Here is a 21,837-nt window from a genome sequence, read left to right as displayed (position 1 = left end):
CTTCCCTCCCTCCCTCCCTCCCTCCCTTCCTCCTTTCCGTTTTGTATTTTTATTATCTTAAAGCTCTTCTTTTTTCTTTTAGTTTATTTTTTTGTAATCTCTGTACTCAATATGGGGCTCAAACTTATGGCCCCTCAAACTTATGGCCCCAAGAATCTCATGCTCCTTCGACTGAGCCAGCCAGGCGCCTTTATGCTAAAGTTCTTAATTCTTGGGGTGCCTGGGTGGCTCAGTCGGTTAAGCATCTGACTTTGACTCAGGTCATGATCTTGCGATTTGCGGATTTAAGCCCTGCTTCGGGCTCTGTGCTGACAGCTCAGAGCCTGAAACCTGCTTCAGATTCTGTGTCTTCCTCTCTCTCTGCTCCTCCCCTGCTCATGCTCTGTCTCTGTCTCTCTCTCTCAAAAAGAGACAATAAATTTTTTTAATATAACATTAAAAATTTTTAAAAAGAAATAAAGGTCTTAATTCTCATGCTCTTTCCCAAAGATAGATGGAGACTATATTTATTATATATTATTATTATATACTATTATATATTTTATATTATTCCACTTTATATATTATATAAAATATATAATAGTATATAATATTAATATTATATAATCATATATTATGTATATAAAATAATTATATACATACATTTGGAAACGTTTACTATATGGTTATCTTTAGGAGGGTTATATTACAGTGTCTTTCCCTTGAATTTGGTAACAAGTTCAGATAAAGTCACTCTCTGAAATGGAATCCATCAAAATCAATAAAGAACAGATACTTTTAGCCACTTGCCAATTAATTCAAATTAAGAGGCAATTTATAAATGGAGATACAGGAACTAGAATGCTTGGTGAGGTGCTCCTTAGGAGATTAGGTTTGGAGACTAGAGTTCAGTCTAATCAAGGTGATCAATTAGGCTATATCTTCAGAACTGGAATGCATTTAATGCAAATGAAGTTGTAAGTGAATTCAATCATCTAACATATCCAATCTAATCATATGAAGTAGGCTGTATGGAGTCTAGTTAAAGGAAGTCCAAGAAACAAGAATTTTTAGTATATATCCAGCTGGTTCAAAGGAGATTTTTCTCTGATTTGAAACTCCAATCCTGACTTTCTAGACATCCTAATTTGGAGAAGGTAAACAAATCTAGCTATACTAGCTGAATGGAAATATTTCCTAAAAGCATCTAATTGCCTTTGTTCTAATTCTTTGCCTGCTAACCTAACTCGTCTATCTAGAATATGGCCTCTGGAAAGGAATGCCTACCACAAAGGTTCTAAGCTAAGAACCACATCTGTAATCCTACTGAAGAGAAATATCCTGTTACCTGGCAAATGGGCACGCCAATACAGGGCTCCTTCAGTCACCTACGAGTTTCGGGAAGCTGTGTTTTGGTTGTCTCACGCCTGGCTACCGCAGAGATTGGAGACAGAATCCGCACCTAGCCCCGCAGAGGTGAGGGCTGGTCAAGGAGCTCCGGGTCAGCCTTGTTGAGGTGTTGACAATGGGGAGGGCTTGTCCGAAGCATTCAGCCAATCTCCCCTTTTTCTCTTCTCTTTTAGCTACAATCAAAATTCAGTGGCCCAAATATATAAATAAAGAGGAGCCCACAGTGCTACATCTGATGTGATTTTGAGGAACCTTGCATCAGGTCACCAATATGCTACACGCTTAGCCCATGGTCTAAGCATTCCTTCCTAAAGAAGCAGATGACCAAATGCAATATATAAACTCTCTCATCTGAGATGTTCATGGCTCTCTTCTCCTATAATCAGGGCCATTTTAGGCAAATAGTAGCAGGGAGAGCTAACAGAATGGTCCGGGGAGACAAACACAGGGCTTACTCTTTATCTCTGGAACATTCAGCAAGCTTGACTCTTTTCTAGAGATCAAATCCTCCTCAACGCCACAGCTCTTCATCTCAATGGCAGAAGACCAGATTCAGACCTGTTATTCTTTCCAGCCAAAATAATTTTATTCCATTTTGCATGTTTTGGTAAGTTTCCTTCCTCTCCCTACCTCCAACTGCATCTCTCTACTCTGATAAGCCTCTTGAGCCGCCAAGGATGAGTAGCTCGGGCTGCTCCTCACTATCACAAGGAAGAACAATCTCGCCACGAAAGAATGTCAAGGTATGTGACACATGTGCCACACAGGAGGGTGGTCAACCTCTTCTGTTCAAGTCACAGTAAGAGAATGGTCAATTAATCAAATTCTACCAGTTGTGTTAAAAATATACTTTCATCTAGTAGACTTCCTTCTCTAAACGAGGCAGGGAAGTGAAAAATGTGCAGATAAATGAGATTTGTAATCTCTTGTCTTCAAATGACACATGCTTCAGGCTGGACGCAGGATGGCTAAAGAAATGCTTTAGGAAGGTCAGCCTAAGGGCACAAATGACCAGAGACAGAGAGCCAACCAGGGTCAGCCATATTGCCAGCACCAAAGAGGCAGCGGGGCCACCTGCTGGAAGGAGTGGGCACTGCTCTGGCTTCTTGGTCCTCTACCTCCTTGATGTCCGTTGAGCCAGGTCTACGGCAGGACCACAATCTTTTTCTCCAGCTTCTGTGGTGGGAAGAGGAAGTTTCTCATTATCTCATCCAGCTCTTCAAGGGCCAGCTGGGCATGGAGCTTGGCCACATCATCGGGCTCCACACGCACCACGTGTTTCAGCAGGTGGTAGAGATCCTTAAGGACATCCCTCAGCACCTGTGAGAGAGAGAGAGTGTCATGACTATCTGTCTGCTGTGCCAAAATTGCTCAGGACGACCTATGTGCCTTCTCCTGTCTGAGAAGTTCTGTGAGAAAACTCGCAGGCTCCCTTCAGAAGCTTGTGCATGGCCTTCTCAGATGGAAGGAGGAGCAGCTGTACTGCGAGAGTCTTCCTCTGGGGTTTCTCATGACTCTGACAGCTCAGTATACTAGCCTTGAGGGCTGCCACTCCCCTATATCTCCAGGCCACAGTATAGGTCCCAGACCCCTTCCTTCAGTCCCAAAGCACAGCAGAAACCTTACAGCCACAGACAGGGACTAGTGCCCAGACCTGGTTACTACTAGAACACAGTTACTAGCATCTTCCTCTCCAGCTCCCGCAAAGCCCTCTGCTGACACCATCTGCAGTTATCTATCTTATGAAACCCAGAAGGCTCTCTTTTCAACAAGCATGCCTTTCCTTGCCACCACTTTAAAACTTTTCCACCACAGGGGCAGCTGGTGGCTCAGGTGGTTAAGCATCTGACTTTGGCTCAAGTCATGATCTCGTGGTTTGTGGGTTAGAGCCTCGCATCAGGCTCTGTGCTGACAGCTCAGAGCCTGGAGCCTGCTTCAGATTCTGTGTCTCCCTCTCGCTCTGCCCCTCCCCCTCTTGGTGCTCTCTCACTCTCTCTCTCTCTCAAAAATAAACATTAAAAACATAAAATATTTTTTTCCACAACAGTCCCATCTCCATGTCCTTCCTCAAGTCACAATATGGTTTTCCATTGCAACGCTGTAACAGGAGACAAGAGAGGGCTCTGTAGACAGAGCCACACCCAGTCCTCACGTCCCACGTTCTCATCTTGAGCTCTGACGTGGAATTGGGAGGGTGCCAAAGCACTACTCCCAGGAGCTCCTAATTTCCTCCCAAATCCTCCTGGCTCTGCAGTCAGAGCTTTTAGAAAGAAACAGGTTTCAGGGGTGCCTGGGTGGCTCCATCAGTTCAGTGTCCCACTCTTGATTTCAGCTCAGGTCATGATCCCAGGGTGGTGGCATCAAGCCCCATGTTGGGCTCCATGCTGAGTGTGAAGCCTGCTTGAGATTCTCTCTCTCTTTCCCTCTGCCCCTCTCCCCCCTTCATACACACACACACACACACACTCTCTCTCTCTCTCTCTCTCTCTCTCTCTCTCTCAAAAAGAAAAAGAAAAACAAACAGATTTCAAAAGAACAGGGAAACTCAGAGTAACAGGCCTTAGGGTTCAACTGGTCAAACTAGGGACTAAAGACACTAGGTCACAGGGGGTCACATGACTTGTCTGCAGCTACTTGCGAAATTACTTCTGGTCTGGGCTCGGTGCCTCAAAAGCTACTATTTTTGTATTAGGTACTGTACTAGGTATTTTTCGTATATTATCTAATTTTTATGCTGGTCATATAAAGGAAAGTTGTTAGCCTTATTTTACAGATGAGAACATAGAAGATTAGAGGGGTAAGGAACCTCCCAAGATTACTCAGCTAAAAAAATGGTAGAGCCAGATTCTAAACACCCAGTGTCTGTGTTCTTATTTATTTTTATTGAAAAGGTAAGGCTCATTCAGTTAAGCATCTGACTTTGGCACAGGTCATGATCTCTCAGTGTGTAGGTTTGAGCCTGGCATCAGGCTCTGTGCTGATAGCTCAGAGCCTGGAGCCTGCTTCGGATTCTGTGTCTCCCTTTCTCTCTGCCCCTCCCCTATTCGTGTTCTCTCTCTCTCTCTCTCTCTCCTCTCTCTCTCTCTCTCTCTCTCCTCTCTCTCAAAATATAAACATTAAGAAAAAAAGGTAATACAGCACAAAAATTATGTATTAAAGAATTAGTTTCTCTTCTACTCCAGACTCTTAGTTTCCTTTCTCAGAGAAATATCATGCTTAATTCTGAGACATGTGCTAGATGTTTACAAGCATATATATTTTCCCTTTCCATTTCTTTTCCTTCCTTCCTTCCTTCCTTCCTTCCTTCCTTCCTTCCTTCCTTCCTTCCTTCCTTCCTTCCTTCCTTCCTTCCTTCCTTTTTGAGTGACAGCAAGACAGAGCGTGAGCGGAGGAGGAACAGAGAGAGAGAGAGAGAGGGAGACAGAGTCCGAAGCAGGGTCTAGGCTCTGAGCTGTCAGCACAGACCCTGGCATGGGGCTGGAACCCACGGAACAGGAGATCATCACCTGAGCCAAAGTTGGACGCTTAACCGACTGAGCCACCCAGGCTCCCCTGCATCTTTCTAACAGATACATAAACTATATTTTTTTCTGGTATGTGTGTAATTGAACTTTACCTTATTGATTTGCAAGAGCTTTTTGTATATGAAAAAAAGTCCATTATTTACCATATAAGTTGCAAATACTCTTTGTCACAGTTCACATTTTTTTCTTTGTGAATTTTTTTTTTCAGTGGAGAAGTTTGTGTTTTTGATGTAGGTAAATTTGTCAGTTTTTTCCTTTATGGTTTTTGGAGTTTGTATTTTGCTTAGAAGTTGGCCTATAATCTTAAGCACTGTACTATGCTATATTGTTTCTATTTATTAGTAATGCCACCTAACATGTACCAAGTTGGGTTTATTTCACTATATGCAAGCATCTCTGACAATAAGTGGTTCAAACAGGCTTTAAAATTTTTTCTCTCATGGGCCACTCGAGTGGCTCAGTCAGCTAAGCAACTGACTCTTGACTTTGGCTCAGGTCATGATCTCACGGTTTCGTGAGTTTGAGCCTGCATCAGGGTCTGTGCACTGACTGTGCAGAGCCTGCTTGGGATTCTCTCTCTCTTCCTCTCTCTCTGCCCCTCTGACCTGTGCTCAGTCTGTTGCAAAATAAACTTAGAAAATTTTTTTCTTTCATTACTTTTGTTTTTTAAGGATTGATTGATTGATAAAGTAGGCTCCATGCCCAACTCATGCTTAGAACCCACGACCCTGAGATCAAGGGGCACATGCTCTACTGATTAAGCCAGCCAGGCACCCCTCCCTCTCAGTGTTTTGGAACTTCAAGCACTGGCTGTACACTGAAGTCTATGCCAATGTATAATTTCCAAAAAGGAGGAAGATCAAAAAAAAAAAAAAAAGAAAGAAATAGCATATAGACATTCAGCCATTTTTCCACATTTGTTGTTTTTCATAGAAATCATGTAATAAATATTTATAATAACCTATATGCTATAAACATGGACCACCTCTGCAAAAACTCTGTTAAAAACTGGAGTAAATGGAGAGGAACATGGGGGAATTATATACTCTTTTATACCTTTTTAGTATTATACTTTATGAATATATTACCTACTAAAGAATAAATAAGCTTTTTACTTAACTGAATTAACCACTAGGCAAAGGTTTTCCATGATGCCATTTAATAGATAAAAGAGATATAGAATCTGACTTTATTTAAAAAAATTTTTTTAATGTTTTATTCAATTTTGAGAGAGACAGAGATAGTGTGAGCAGGGGAGGGGCAGAGAGAGAGGGAGACACAGAATCCGAAGACAGTCTCCAGGCTCTGAGCTGTCAGCACAGGGCTGGATGCAGGGCTCAAATCCACAAGTAGTGAGATCATGACCTGAGCTCCTGATCTGAAGTCCTGACCTGAAGTCGGACGCTCAACCAACTGAGCCAGATTCTAGCCAGGCACCCCTAGAATCCAACTTTAAAGGCTTACAGTCTAGGGGTGCCTGGGTGGCTTAGTTGGTTAAGCGTCCGACTTCAGCTCAGGTCACAATCTCATGGTTCATGAATTCCAGCCCTGCATTGGGCTCTGTGCTGACAGCTCAGAGTCTGGAGCGTGCTTCAGATTCTGTGTCTCCCTCTCTGTCTGCCCCTCCTCCACTCACTCTCTGTCTCTCTCTGTTTCAAAAATAAACATTAAAAAAATTAAAAAAAATAAAGGCTTACAGTCTAGTAGGGAAGATAAGTTACACACATAAATAAAGAACACAGTAAGTGTCCTAATAGAGCACAGAAAGAGTACAATGAGAGGTTATAGGAAAGAGAGGTCACATTTTAGAAACAGGAAGTAAACTGGAGATGGTGAAAAGAAATGACAGGAAATGTTTAATTCAGTGAGTTAACAAGTACAGATGACTCTTGAAAAATAAAGGTCTAAACTGTGTGAGTCCACTTATGTATAATTTTTTTGGATAAATACAGTACTGTCAATGTATTTACTCCTCCTTATTATTGCTTAATAACATTTTGTTTTCTCTAACTTGCTTTATTGTAAGAATACTGTATAAAATGCAGAGAGAGAGTAGAGGGGGAGAGGGGGGAAGAGAGAGAGAGAGAGACAGAGTATCTTAAGCAGGCTCCATGCTCAGTGTAGAGCCTGACACAGGTCTCAATCCTACAATCCTAGGATCATGACCTGAGTTGAAATCAAGAGTCGGACACTCACCCGACTGAGCCACCCAGGTGCCCCTATTGTCTTAAAATTCTTAATTTTTTAAAAAATGTTTTATTTATTTCTAGGAGAGAGAGAGAGAGACAGCGTGAGCAGGGGAGGGTCAGAGAGAGGGAGTCACAGACTGAAACAGGCTCCAGGCTCTGAGCTGGCAAGGCTGACGCGGGGCTCGAACCCACGAACCGCGAGATCATGACCAAGCGAAAGTCGGACGCTTAACCGACTAAGCCACCCAGGCGCCCCTTAAAATTCTTAATTTTGACTTTGTGTTTTGAAAGTGAAGTACAATGGGACAAAGGAGCCTCAGTGTGAGCAGATGAGATACACCCAATATGTGTGTCCACCATTCTTTGCCAGGGCATTCTGTCCACAGCGTCGGCCATGCCGCTGGGCACAGAATTCTGATGGACCCACAATGTGTGGGAGTTCAGCAAGACTTGAAGCCAGTAAAAGGGCAGCATGCTTGTCATGTTGGTGACTGAGCAAATGGAGGCAATAATAGCCCAGAGAGGCTGCACTTCCCCTGTGAACCAGAACTTGCTTCAAACACAGAAAGAAGGCAATGGCTTTCTAAGACACATGGATGAGTAAGATACCCTACTACATCCTTCATGTTGCTCTTCTGTTTTATCCAACCATTTGCTCCGAAAACGATGACAGTACACAGTTCTTGTTCCTTTCAGTCCTTTCTTACTCATCAGCAGACTGAAGGTAACGAGTGCTGGCAGGATGCACACATATCAAAAGTGAAACAAAAGCAGGTGAGTTAGTTTTGTGCAAGGGTTCCGCTGTTCTGCGAAGACAGAAACACACATGTGCGCACAAACCTCAGAACACAATTCGTGTCATTCTGGTGATTCTACATATGAGGTAAATGGTCTTCTACTTGCATTTAAAATCGACATTGCACAATATAAAGAGGAACTGCAAGATCCGTGCTAGTAAGCTCACATGTAAAATGTTTCTCTACCTAGAACAGCATTAACAGCAAATAATAAACACATGACAAGTCGAAGGAGAGAAAGATTGTGAAAGAAAGGAAACAACTTTATATTTATATACCATTAAGGGCATGTTTTCCTTATTTTTTTGAACCAGGGACCCCACATTCTCATTTTGAGCTTGGCGCCACATGTCGCACAGCGGGCCCTGCAGACAGCTCCCAGGGCTCTGGCCCTGGGTCACTGCATCAGGTGCCTGAGGACCTTGGGCCTACCTCGCAGACATGCCACCCTGTGTCTCGTGCAGCTGTTTCCTGGGTTTTCTTAGGGAGCTGCTGAGACATAAAAGGAGTGGGTCTTCTGGTGCGGGCATGTCTAGTGCTGCCTGGGGCGCCCTTCCCACTGCCCTTTGGTAACCTCTCTTTCTTTCCTCGAGGCTGGCAGCATGAAAAGGAGAGATGATTCCCGAAAGAGGATGACTCCCCAGAACTACTCCCTCATGATTACTCACTCATTCAATAATCATTATGAAGGGCCTACTTCGTGCCCAGGCAGCGTGCTGGTGATAAACGGATGAATAATGCACGAACCCTACCCTGTGGCAGCCACAGCCTAGTGGGGAGGTAGACACACGCACACCAGACAGATCTCCTCTCCAAGAGATAAGCTCCGCGCTTCTGCGGAAGCAAAGGAAGTGATTTCTGCCTGTGGAGGTGGGTGCAGGGAGACGGTTTCCCCAGCAGGGGCTAGGGGCTTCACTCAGACTTCTATTCGTAGCCGAAGGGGAAGCTTTATCAAGTCCCCTCAGCCTCAGGCCACCTCAATTTGATGCAGATTCTAAGCAAACCCAGCCTGCCTGCTTGCTATGTGGGGCTTATTTAATTTATTTTTTAAAGTTCGTTTGTTTATTTATTTATTTATTTATTTATTTATTTATTTAGAGAGCACGAGCAGGGGGGTGGGGGGAGTGGGAGAGAAAGAGAGAGAGGATCCCAAGCAGACTCCAGGCTATCAGGCTGTCAGTGTGGAGTCTGACTCGGAGCTTGAACTCATGAACCATGAGATTATGACCTGAGCCGAAATCAAGAGTCAGATGCTTAACCGACTGAGCCACCCAGGTGGCCCGCAAATACAGTTTTAAAAAAGTCTCCTGACCCTCTTTTACAATGGCATTAAGCCCAAAGTGTCTCTTACACAGAAATTCTAGAGCTCCCAGTGAGTGTTTATCACAAGGTCCTCTTGTTTCTTCTTCTGGAGGAATCTTTCACCTACTCAGAAATATCTTTGAGAATTTTTGCTAGAGCCTCCTAACATTCAAAATAAGGTTAGCTTTTACTTGTTAAAAAGGGAGCTTCTGAGGCATTCTGTTCTGCTAAGGTACTCTGCTCTTTCCTGGTGTGGGTAGGAATTTTCCCCTTGGCACTGCTGTGTCCCTAAAATAACAATAATACTTGTGCAAACACCACTTCATACTTGAGGGGTGCTGAGTTCCTTGTTATCAGTTGCCGGATCTCCTTTTTTGGGTAACTGAGTGTTAGGCAAAGGCTCCTTCTTAATTAATGGGTCTATTTTAGCAGCCCACCCTGGCAAGGCTTCCTTCCATTCCCTGTGTCGCTGGGGATCCCACACATCACAGGACTTCCTCTGGACTCCCCAAGGATCAAAGCTTCCTGCCAGCCAGGGATTGTCACCAAATCCCACGGATCAGGGGCTGAATACAAGGAGAGTTCAAAGGTAAAGTTACTCCCAGGAGCCATTGTGGTGGGCAGGATATAGGCAATCCCATGGAGGAAACCTTTCATTAAGAGTTCAACACACCTGCTCTTCCCCTCAACCCCAAGCATCAAGGCCCAAGGACTCCAGGGAAAGGTGGAGGGGGGGGTGTAAAGGTGTGAGTGGGGGTGGGTGCATCTCATCCAAAGGAGATCTAGCTTAGCTTTTTGTAGCTGATGGTTGAAATAAACAGTTTCACCATCTGAGAAGCTCTTGGCCAGGGATTATCTTAAACAGGGATATCTTACCTAGGTTCTTAGTCTGAAAACTCTTTGGAGAGGGATGGGGTTCAGGTGCTTTATTAAGAGAATTTTGAGCTTGCATGCAACACACACACATACATGTGGTGAGACCTGATCAGAATGTGGGCGGTGAGAGAGTTCAACAGAGGCAGAACAAAGGAGATAAAAGTTTATAGAATACACTGCAAGGGACAAGGGGCAGGACAGCAAAGGAGAGACAGTCAGTCAGAAGGCAGTGGTGGGGGTTGCAGTGAAGGAGGGGAGGAGAGAAGGTATGGGAACATATGGAATTTTCCTCTTTTTGGTACCTGTGCCTGGTTGTAAGTAGGCCATATTTCCTGACCATATGCAGACAGGTGGATCACATAATGAGCCTGTCTGCATTCAGCCCAGTGGTCACTGTGGGCCCTTTTACCTTTCTCAGGTTTCCATTGCTCAAGCCTGTTGCCTAAAAGTGGCGTCTAACACACACACACACACACACACACACACACACACACACACACACACACACACTTTCTCTTCTCCCCTCTCCTCCCCCTTCCTCTCAGTTCCTTAAAGCACACAGAGCTGATGCTTCAGGGACAAGGGTAGTCTTTAAGGTTAGAAATGGCTTAGAAAAAGACCAGATGAGGGGCGCCTGGGTGGCTCAGTCGGTTAAGTGACCGACTTTAGCTCAGGTCATGATCTCGCAGTTTGTGGGTTCGAGCCCCACGTCGGGCTCTGTGCTGACAGCTAGCTCAGAGCCTGGAGCCTGTTCTGGATTCTGTATCTCCCTTTCTCTGTGACCCTCCCCTGCTCATGCTGTCTCTCTCCTTCTCTCTCTGAGAAATAAATAAAAAACATTAAAGAGAAAGAAAAGACCAGATGAGGCAGGGAATACTAATATGGAAATGGTGTGAGCAAAAGACTGCTTTGGGCAAACAGGTGCATTTTCATTGGAAAAGCAGGAAAACTGTGTTTGACTCTTTCAATGACCTTGACCCTGAACATCCTTGAAGTGGTCATTGTATCTTTGAGTTAAGATCAAAAGAAGAAATAAATGGCAAGTATCTTTCTTCTTTTTTATTCCTAAATATATATATTTATTTGATTATAAAAGCAATATACCACATGATCATAAAAGCAATAGAACCACAACCCAGAGTATCTGGAACAGAGGAAGAAAACAAGTCTCTAAGTGAAAAACTACCTAATAGAAGCTCTATTAGCAAAGACATTTAGTAATTAGACTCATTTACATTTTTCACAAATTATTTTAATATTAAAAATTTATTTATTTATATTTTTTTAATATTAAAAATTTTTAATGTTTATTAATTTTTGAGAGAGAGAGGGAGAGTGCAAGATGGGGAGGGGCAGAGAGAGAGGGAGACTGAGAATCCCAAGTAGGCTCCACACCATCAGCGTAGAGCCCGATGTGGGGCTCAAACTCATGAACCATTAGACCATGTCCTGAAGTGAAGTCAGGTGCTTAACCAACTGAGCCACCCAGGCACCCCAAGTTATTTTAATATTTTAAGTCTCAAGGTGATTTTACAAATGGAATTTAGGTGGATGAAACTGGTATTCTTCTGTTATTATGTGGGATAGGACACAACACAAATGAGTACAAGTAAGACATTTACAGAAATAAAAACTCTAGAAAGATGTTATCAAACAGAGGATTTTCCACCTATAATTTCTTAATATTTAAGGGAAAATGGGTTGCTAAATATAAAAGGATAGGGGCGCCTGGGTGGCTCAGTCAGTTAAGTGTCAGGCTTCGGCTCAGGTCATGATCTTGTAGTCTGTGAGTTCAACCCCGCATCAGGCTCTGTGCTGACAGCTCTCTCACTCAAAAATAAGTAAATGTTAAAAAATTTTTTTTAATATAAAAGGCTAAAAAAGTTAAATGCAAGCATACACTAATTGTACTTAGAAATTCAATCTTCCCATAGAACCAACAGATGAGGCAAAGAAGATAGAAAGAAAACTAAATCCCATACAATCCCATCAACCTACCATTGTGGCTGAGAAATAAATATTGGGCACAAAGACAGAAACAGAGAAGTTTAGACATTGAAATAAAAGGCTGGGGCAGACAGGAGAATGGGGCAGTGTGTGTGTGTGCGTGTATGTGTGTGTGTGGAGACTGGATTAGCAGGTAGAAACTGGCCTGGCAGGCAAACAGATTCTCCAGATTGAGGCCCAGAAGAGGAGGAGACCCCAGAGTCTGACTAGTTCTGTCTACAGCATGTTGGAATAAGCATTTGGTATAGGATGAATCTGTCAGGAAGCCATAGGCAAATGCTAAGGGCCCTCATTTTGATGACTGTGCCTCCATGTTAAGACAAGTCTATAGGGGTGCCTGGGTGGCTTAGTCGGTTAAGCGTCCGACTTTCGCTTAAGTCATGATCTTGCGGTTCGTGGGTTCGAGCCCCGCATCGGGCTCTGTGCTGACTGCCAGCTCAGAGCCTGGAGCCTGTTTCACAGTCTGTGTCTCCCTCTCTCTCTGACCCTTCCCTGCTCACGCTGTCTCTCTCTCTCTCTCTCTCTCTCTCTCAATAAATAAAAAACATTTAAAAAAAAAAAAAAAGAAAAAGAAAAAAGACAAGTCTATGACTTGGTGGCTGAGGGCAGTGAGAGTGGACAGATGGGGCCAAGTACATAGAGTCAAGGATCATCAACAGACCACAACTGAGCCACCTTTTTCCAAACCGTGTGTAGGAGGCTCTGCTAAGCATTCTGTGTAATGAGGACCTGTGCCTGCCCTTCATGAGCTCACCACTGGGTGGGGGAGACAAACGCACAGAGCTGAACCTCATGGTCCAGAGGCAGGTGAATCAGGTGGGGGTGAATTTTGATGCTCCTAATCACTAGCTTAGAGAATCCTGAGCAAACTTCAGCTCTAGGAACCCCAGTGATCTCATTTGTAAATAGGGATAATACTGCCTCTTTTTAAGGTGGTAAGAATGAGAGTTAATGTCTATCAAGATCCAAGCACAAAGACTTGTGTATGGTGGGTGTTAAGTAAGTGAGGGGTTGTCAGTCTCCCCCACTAATACTGTACTCTGTGTCCTTGTTATTCTATCACTGAGGCTTAGGACAGAGCCTGGCATGTAAGAGCTCTGGTGTGTAGTAGTTTTTTTGATGTTTATTTACTTATTTTGGGGGTGGGGCAGAGAGAGAAGGAGAGAAAGAATCCCAAGCAGGGCTCTGTGCTTGGGGCTCGAAATCTCTAACCATGAGATCATAACCTGAGCCAAAACCAAGACTCAGATGCTTAACTGACTGAGCCACCAGGCGCCCTTGGTGTGTAGAAAATTTTTGACGAACAAACGAATGAACAATAACAACAGCTGATCCTTACATAATACCTTTATGTGTCAGGTACGGTTCTAAGCATCTCATCTCTAGTAACTCACTTAATCCTCAAAACAACACAATGAGAGAGGTACTGTTATTATCTCCAATGTGCCCACGGCCACACGGCTGGTAACAAGCAGAGCCAGGATTCCAACCCTGGCAGCCTGACTTGGAGCCAGTGTTCTTTATTGATGACTACACTATTCTCCTCTCGAAGTGGCTATTATTTCCCTCTGCCGAAGCGGGAAGCATACAGCACACTGTCTACCTTACAAGTTGATTGTGGGATCAAAAGAGATCATGCATGTGACAGTACTCTGCTATGATAAGCCAAGTAGTACATAATTCAAAGTATTGTTGCTATTATTACTCTGATATTGAAATAATTGGATGTACCACCACAGGGCTAAGAAAATGAGGGGAAAGGCACCGCTCTGAAAATGAAAGGGAGAGAGCAGAGGCCAAAAAAAAAAAAGTGTTAGGAAGGCGAATAAATAGAGGGGCATTAGAACAGGTGGAAGAAGGGGGAAAGGGACTTAACGCAGTCTGAGTGCAGAATCAGGGCCAGAGCGGGTCGGGGGACAACGGGTCCCTGACAACTGCCAGTTCACAGGGCTGCGGGCACCAGAAACAACTCTGCTGGGCAATCAGACAGGAGCCAGGCTCTGAGGTCTTGGAAGCGAGTAGCTAAGATAATGGGCAGGAAACAAATAAACTGGGGAAGCAGAATGGAGGTAGACAATTTGGACATCATTCAGGGAGCTCTGGCCTGGAGAAGAATAAATGCTTTCCTGATAAAACCCAAGCCCTTACTTTGATGGGTGTATGAAAAAGAAATTAAGGCTGATTCAAATAGAAAGACTGGGCTTTTGAGACACCTCACTGAAAAGCGATGGGATGGGAAGGTCGGCAAAGAAAGACAGGATTACTAATGCCTAAGAGCTTTCTATCCATGCCTGACAGAGAATCTCAAACATGCTGAAGTTCAGGGAAGCATTATTATTATTAACTGGAGGTTACTGAGCCTTTCAAAACCCTTTTATTTCCAAAGTATTTTTCTCTGCTAGCCCTAGAGATAAATGGCATTTTTGCCCTTCTTGGTTCGTGTCTGGCTGTTAAATGTGGAGGGTATCTTGAGTGCAAATTGGAGAAAGGGTAGGGAGGGGATGAGGGGAGTATCATGCGTGATTTTCACTGAAGAATAAAGGGGAAATTTTTAACTGGTCGAGTGCTGAAAATGCTTCAGGGATGTAGGCAGGTTGGCAGTTTAGGGACAAAGACCAAGACAGACACTACGGTTAGCCCCTGGCAGGGGTGACAGTTCAGGAGTCCTAAACAAAGAGTGGGCGATGGGACTCACCCACAACACCTGCCCACTGCCGGCAGCTGAGGCTGAGGCGCACTGCCCGGGCTTCGAGGGGCCAGCGGACCGCGCCCACCGGGCTGCAGCCGGCTCTCTCGGTGGCAGGGCCGCAAGCAATCGCCACAGCATCTTTTGGAATGTCTTTAAATAGCAACCTGAGGAAGGCGGCAGCCTTCCTTCACCCCCACAGGCACGGAAATAGAACAAAGAAGGCAGGAAAAATGGCCGGAGTATGTGCAAAGGCAGCAGACTGCTGCTGTGGGAGAGGAGATGGGGAGCTTTGTCCTTAAAAGGTGTTTACGATCCCAGCTTTCAAACTCTACTCTGTGACCGTGACCTTGCGTGGGGAAAGGGCTCCACTTGGCCGTCAGAGGAGGCTCTCCCGTGCAAACCCCCCACTGAGGGAGCCCAGTCCTGCTCCCTGCCTGTGCCTAACGCCTCCCACGCGGGATGAGTGCTTGCAAAAGGCTCACTACTACCATTTACTGAGTGTTTTTGACGCTTCAGTCACTGTGCTAAGCCCTTTGCACACAGTATCTCATTTAATCCTATGAGACAGGTGTTGTTAGGTCCAGTTTAAAATGAGGGAAAGGGAATGTAGAATGGTTTCAGTGACTTGCTCCAGGATACAGCCAGAGTTCAAACCTGCATCTGTTAGGGCTAACTCTGAAAACCTTGCTTTTATTTTTAAAAAAATGTTTAATGTTTTTTTAAAAATTTATTTCCGAGAGAGAGACAGTGTGAGCAGGGGAGGGTCAGAGAGAGAGGGAGACACAGAATCTGAAGCAGGCTCCAGGCTCTGAGCTGTCAGCACAGAGCCCAATGCGGGGCTCGAACCCATGAGTGGTGAGATAATGACCTGAGCCGAAGTCGGACGCTTAACCGACTGAGCCACCCAGGCACCCCCAAACCTTGTTTTTAAATATGTGCAATTACTAGGAAATCCAATACGTAAGAGGAAGCAATGGAGAAGATTTGACCTTTTCCTTGTCCCATCAAAGTTGTTTATTTGGATGGAGCCTGGGCAGGGAGGAGGCAGAGCAATAAATAACTGGGCCACTGGCTGACCATAAGGTTTCCTTTGGGGCACCCTGCATCACCAGGCAAACTCGGGTCGCACAGCTCCAGGTCTAGCTGGAATCGCACATAGGGGAAGGACAAGACACTCTCTTGAGGACATCTAGTCAATGGAATTCTAGACACTGTGCAAGGTGCCTTGGGAAGCAAAGGCCAGAGAAAACCAGGCACTGACACATCAGAGGTCCTGGTGGGGTTTGTATCATGTGCTAATATGTACATGGTGTGGACTAGACCAGAAAGAAGAACCCCTGCTACACACTCCAAAATACGGCTACAAAGCCCAGAGGCTGCCTCTGTGCAACGCTGTCATTCTAGCATAGGGATTCCCTGCTGCAGATTACAACTCCCTGGAGAAGGTTTAAAATGGCTGGGCCCCCACCTCACACCTAAGAACCAGATTCATAGTGGTTAGGATCCAGGACTTTTCACAAAATGTTTTAATTTATTTTTATAATTTTTATGCTCTCCAGGTGACTCTAACAAGCAGCCAGGATGCAGTAGTGTGGGAGGTTAGGAAAAAACACTGAGTGGGAGAGTAGGAGTTAGTTACACCATGGTTTCGAAAGTAACAACTCTCCTGGGAGAAACCTAAGTGCATGTTTAATAAGGGTGACGTGATTTGGACATAACCTATTACACTTCTTGGAATTTTCTTAACTATCAACAATCAGGTTTTTATTTTCCAAAGGGGACAGGGTCAAAATCATTTTAAGATCTTATTTTTAGGAGCACCTGGGTGGCTTAGTTGATTAAGCATTTGACTCTTGATTTTGGCTCAGGTCATAATACCAGAGTCAAGAGATTGAGCCCTGCATCAGGCTCTGTGCTGAGCATGCAGCCTGCTTAAGATTCTCTCTCTCCCTCTACTGGTCGTGCTCTCTCTCTCCCTCTCAAAAAAAAAAAAAAAAGATTTTATTTTTAAGTAATCTTTACACCCAATGTGGGGCTCAAACCCACAATCCCGAAATCAAGGGTCACGTTTCACCAACTGAGCCAGCCAGGCACCCCTCAAAATCATTTTTTTTTACAAATAGTTTATTGTCAAATTAGTTTCTACATAACACTCAGTGCTCATCCCCAAAGTGCCCTCCTCCATGCCCATCCCCCCCTCCCCCCCACATCCATCAGTCCTCAGTTTTTGTCAGCATTCAAGAGTCTCTCATGGTTTGCCTCTCTCCCTTTCCCCCACCATTTCCGCCCTTCTTCTCCCCCTTGTTCCTCCATCAAGTTCCTCCTAATCCTCCTATACGTGCAAACATATGATATTTGTCCTTCTCTGCCTGACTTATTTCGCTCAGCATAACACCCTCAAGGTCCATCCATGTTGCGACACATGGCCAGATTTCATTGTTTCTCATTGCCATGTAGTATTCCATGGTATAGATAAACCACATCTTCTTGATCCATTCGTCTGTTGATGGACACTTAGGCTCTTTCCATGTTTTAGCTATTGTGGAGAGTGCTGCTATGAACAATGGGGTACATGTGCTCCTATGCCTCAGCATTTCTGTATCCTTTGGGTAAATTCCTAGCAGTGCTATTGCTGGGTCATAGGGGAGTTCTATTGTTAGTTTCCTGAGGAACCTCCACACTGTTTTCCAGAGGGGCTGCACCAGTTTACATTCGCACCAACAGTGTAGGAGGGTGCCCGTTTCTCCACATCCTCGCCAGCATCTAGAGTTCTCTGATTTGCTCATTTTAGCCACTCTGACTGGCGTGAGGTGGTATCTCAGTGTGGTTTTGATTTGTATTTCCCTGATGAGAAGGGATGCTGAGCATCGTTTCATGTGTCTGTTGGCCATCTGGATGTCCTCTTTGGAGAAGTGTCTGTTCATGTCTTCTGCCCATTTCTTCACTGGGTTGTTTGTTTTTCGGGCGTGGAGTTTGGTGAGTTCCTTATAGATTCTGGATATTAACCCTTTATCTGATATGTCATTTGCAACTATCTTTTCCCATTCCGTTGGTTGCCTATTAATTTTCTGGGTTGTTTCCTTGGCTGTGCAGAAGCTTTTAATCTTTATGAGGTCCCAACAGTTTATTTTTGCTCTTGATTCCCTTGCTTTTGGGGATGGGTCAAGTAAGAAGTTGCTGCGGTGGAGGTCAAGGAGGTTGTTTCCTGCTTTCTCCTCTAGGGTGTTGATAGTTTCCTGTCTCACGTTCAGGTCCTTTATCCATTTTGAGTTGATTTTTGTGCATGGTGTGAGAAAATGATCTAGTTTCATTCTTCTGCATGTTGCTGTCCAGTTCTCCCAACACCATCTGTTAAAAAGGCTGTCTTTTTTCCATTGGATATTCTTTCCTGCTTTGTCAAAGATCAGTTGGCTGTATACTTTTGGGTCCACTTCTGAGTTCTCAATTCTGTTCCATTGGTCTATGTGTCTGTTTTTGTGCCAATACCATACTGTCTTGAGGATGACAGCTTTGTAGTAGAGGCTGAAGTCTGGGATGGTGATACCTCCCGTTTTGGTTTTGCTCAAAATCATTTTTGATCCACAAATTGGCACTGCATTTTTCCCCCAAAACATTTAAAAAATTCCTTCTTAAATATGTGTATGTGAAGTGCGATTCTGAAGACAGAGAGTTACAGGCTACCAACACACGTTCTTTAAGAAAATGAAAGGATAATACAAACGCAGCAGCCTCTGTTGCTAGGTTAGCTGGAATTACGGCAGAAACCTCTGCCCAGATGGGAGGGATTAAGGGGAATACATGCGTTAGAACTTTGAAAAGATATATATATACACATATATATATCTGCATATATGCCCATACATATATACTGCTATATATATAGCACACACAGAGTGTATCAATGGTGTATGTGTGTGTGTCAAGAAGCCAAGTTGCGAAATGCAGAAGGTTCTGGCAGAACATCCATATGCATGCTGTCACTGCCGCAGTTCTCCATCGCCCAGCTGATTTGGGGACAGTATGTCTACAGCCCAACTGCAATGAAAACTTCAGGCGTTTCTAAGTAAAGGAGGGTAAAATTCCCTCCTAATGAGAACTTGTTTGGACAACTTCTGCTCTTGGGAAACCTGAATACTGGAAGAGCTTGGAAATCCCAGAATTTCCAGTTGAAGATCTAGGAAATCTATTTATCATAAAGGCAGGTACAAAGAAATTTAAGAGATGTGTTCCATGCCTCTTAAAGACTTTGTGCACTCTCTCAACAAATATTAAGCGCTTATTTTGTGCAAAGCAATGTGCAAGATTTGGGGAATATAAAAGTGAATGGAATGAGTAGTCAAATTCACACAGAGGGAATGGTGACTGCCAGGGGGTGAGGGAGGTGGAACCTGCTTAAGATTCTCTCTCTTTCCCCCTCTGCCCCTCTCCCCTACTAATGCTCTCTTTCTAAAAATAAAAAAAATAAAAAAAATTTAAATGGTTAAGATGGTAGATTTTGTCTTCTGTATCTTTTACCACAATGAAAGAAAAAAGTGGCTGGTGTGTTCAGGGGCTCGCAGTTCCCTGTTGGCATCAGACATGATGAAATCATCACACTACTCTAGTCCAGAGCTGATACATAAAGTACTCTGGAGCCTGGAGAAGCGAGGACTGATTTTACTTGGGAAGTCAGGAAAGGCTTTTCACAGAGTGTAAAATGTAAGTTGAGTCCTAAAGGATGAATAAAAGCTAATCAGATGGACAGGTGAGGGGAAAAGAAGGTGTTTGCGGCATAAGAAATAGTAGGGACTGGGGCACCTGGGTGGCTCAGTCAGTGAGGCATCTGACTCTTGATTTTGGCTCAGGTCAGGCTCCGTGCTGACAGCACAGAAGCCTCATTGGGATTCTCTCTTTCCCTCTCTCTGCCCTTTCCCTGCCCATGCACTTTGGCTCTCAAAATAACTAAATAAATGTTTAAAAAGAAAGAGTAGAGACCAAGATGTCTGCAAGCAGCAGTCTGCGGATGAGGCTGTCAGGGCATTTGAGGAGAAGTACGGAGGAGACAGAGAAGTCAGGGGGTCCAGAATATAAAGGGCCTTCTGTGTCATGTGAAGAAGCCTGGTCTTTATCTCAGGGACCAGGGTAGAAATGTCAGCTGGGGACTGGACTTCAGCAGATCTGCATTTCAGAAAGCACTTTCTAGCTGCAGTTCCCTCACCGTGCCGACTGCACGAACACCCATCAACCCCAGAGAACTACGAACTATGGAGCGGAAGGAAGTGGAGTGGTTAAGGAAGCCGAAGTCCTAGGAATGCAAGGTTGTCCCAACACGCCTGTAACAGTCTACCTCTTCCTCAAGTGTCATCTCAGGCCAGTTCTGACTAGTTCCGTCACAACAGCCAAGCTGGCAATAAGGCAGCCTGGGTGTGCACTCAGTTGTCCCTCTTACTGGCCATGTGACCCGTGCATCTAAATGTAAGTATTCTGGACCTCAATTCTCTTATCTGTAAATAGAGTTACTAAGCATAGTTATCTCACAAGGGTTGTTGGGAGGATTCCAGGAGATCATGAATGTGAAGAAGCTGGTGCTTTGCCTGCCGTACAATAAGCCCTTAATAAATGTTCTACTATTATTAAATACTAAGCCTCAGAGAACATGCAATTTATTCAGAGCAGATCTGCTAAAAGCAAACAAACCATGAAGCAGTGAGCAATGAGCTGGAACAGACTAGAGAGCATCGATCCTAACTGTCATTTTACATCACCCCAAGGAGGGTATGGTCACAACTCCTCCCCTTCAGAGGATGAAGCAAAGAGAAGTGGGTTTTCCAACCCAGAGGCCCATCTGGTTATCAGAAGAAGAAACGATTCCAATCAGGCTGCAGGGCGGAAGGAAAGTCCCAGACTCCTACTCCCCAGCCTGGCAGCCCTGAAGGTGTTTGGTCTGCTCCCTGCTTTTTTCAGTTCTGGGTCCCTTAGGGGAAGTTGCTGGATGGCGAAGTCCATGGTTGGCCTGACCTTTTGGCAAGAGATCATGGAACATGTGGTGGAATAAAAGGAAGCCAGTGCTGCTTCCTGTCTCTGCTCTGTGAGGCGTTCACTCTGGCAGGTCCTGGGAGGTCAGGGCACCTGGGTCCAAGGCCAGCCCCGAACACTGTCCTCTCACTGTTCCATCCTTCTCCAGGGCAGACAGGAAATAAGCTGTCAGGAGGTAGTCTGGCCTGTTTTCCTTTTGGGTATCAGGTTTCCAGGATCTCAAGCAGCCCTCTGTTGGCCATGATTTGTGCAGAACATGCCCAAGTGACTGGGTCTCTGAGTCCTTCAGATGACACTCACTGGACCTTCAGTCCTGCCCGTGCTGCCTGGGCTTACCTGCTACTGCTCTGCCACGTGCTAGTTGTTGCAGAAGTTACTTATCTTCTCTGTTAGTTTCCTCATGTGTAAAATGGGGATACTAATCATAACTCAATGGATAATGAAGATTAAGTGAATGAATTAATGTAAAGCACTTAGATATAAGTGCTATCAGATGGCAAATGCTCAAAGTGTTTTAATGAAGTTTCAGGACTGCAACTACCATATAAACTAAGAGAAGATAATATTTTCATTTGTTTAGAATGTTATAGAGATTAGTTTACTCTTTTGGAAAATCAAGCGCTACAATGTACTTTTGAGTTGCTCCTATGATATCTGTGTGATTTTGCATTTGTGTTACATTCATGATGACTCTACATATAAGAGCAACCAAATAATAGTTCGTTATACCTAGAGTCGGCCTAGACATTTATATTTAAAATATATGCTATGTTTTGGGGTGCCTGGGTGGCTCAGTCGGTTAAGCATCGGCTTCGGCTCAGGTCATGATCTCACGGTTCGTGGGTTCGAGCCCCGTGGCGGTCTCTGTGCTGACATCTCAGAGACTGGAGCCTGCTTTGGATTCTGTGCCTCCCTCTCTCTGCCCCTCCCCAACTCACACTGTGTGTTTCTGTCTCTCAAAAATGAATAAACATTAAAAAAAATTAAAATATGCATGTAGGTTAAGAGGCTACAAATTTCATTTCAGGAGAATAAAGGGGAAATACAAA

The 21,837-nt window shown here is 44.4% G+C and overlaps 1 protein-coding gene and 1 pseudogene across 1 annotated transcript in view; both read right to left on the bottom strand.

Moving 5' to 3' along the window:
• Positions 1-2,518: 2,518 nt before the first annotated feature.
• The window catches only part of TANGO6 (transport and golgi organization 6 homolog), a 190,271-nt gene continuing 170,952 nt past the window's right edge, over positions 2,519-21,837 (bottom strand). Inside the window, exon 18 of the mRNA XM_039222251.1 lies at positions 2,519-2,709. Within this exon, the coding sequence (XP_039078182.1) occupies positions 2,533-2,709 (177 nt within the window). The 3' untranslated portion in view covers positions 2,519-2,532. The remainder of the gene's footprint in view (positions 2,710-21,837) is intronic.
• LOC120224333 overlaps positions 9,622-21,837 on the bottom strand; it is a 28,536-nt pseudogene continuing 16,320 nt past the window's right edge.

Source organism: Hyaena hyaena, unplaced genomic scaffold, assembly GCF_003009895.1.
Source record: "Hyaena hyaena isolate Hyena2069 unplaced genomic scaffold, ASM300989v1 scaffold_18, whole genome shotgun sequence".
NCBI classification, from domain to species: Eukaryota; Metazoa; Chordata; class Mammalia; order Carnivora; family Hyaenidae; genus Hyaena; species Hyaena hyaena.
This window is presented reverse-complemented; position numbering and strand designations above follow the sequence as displayed.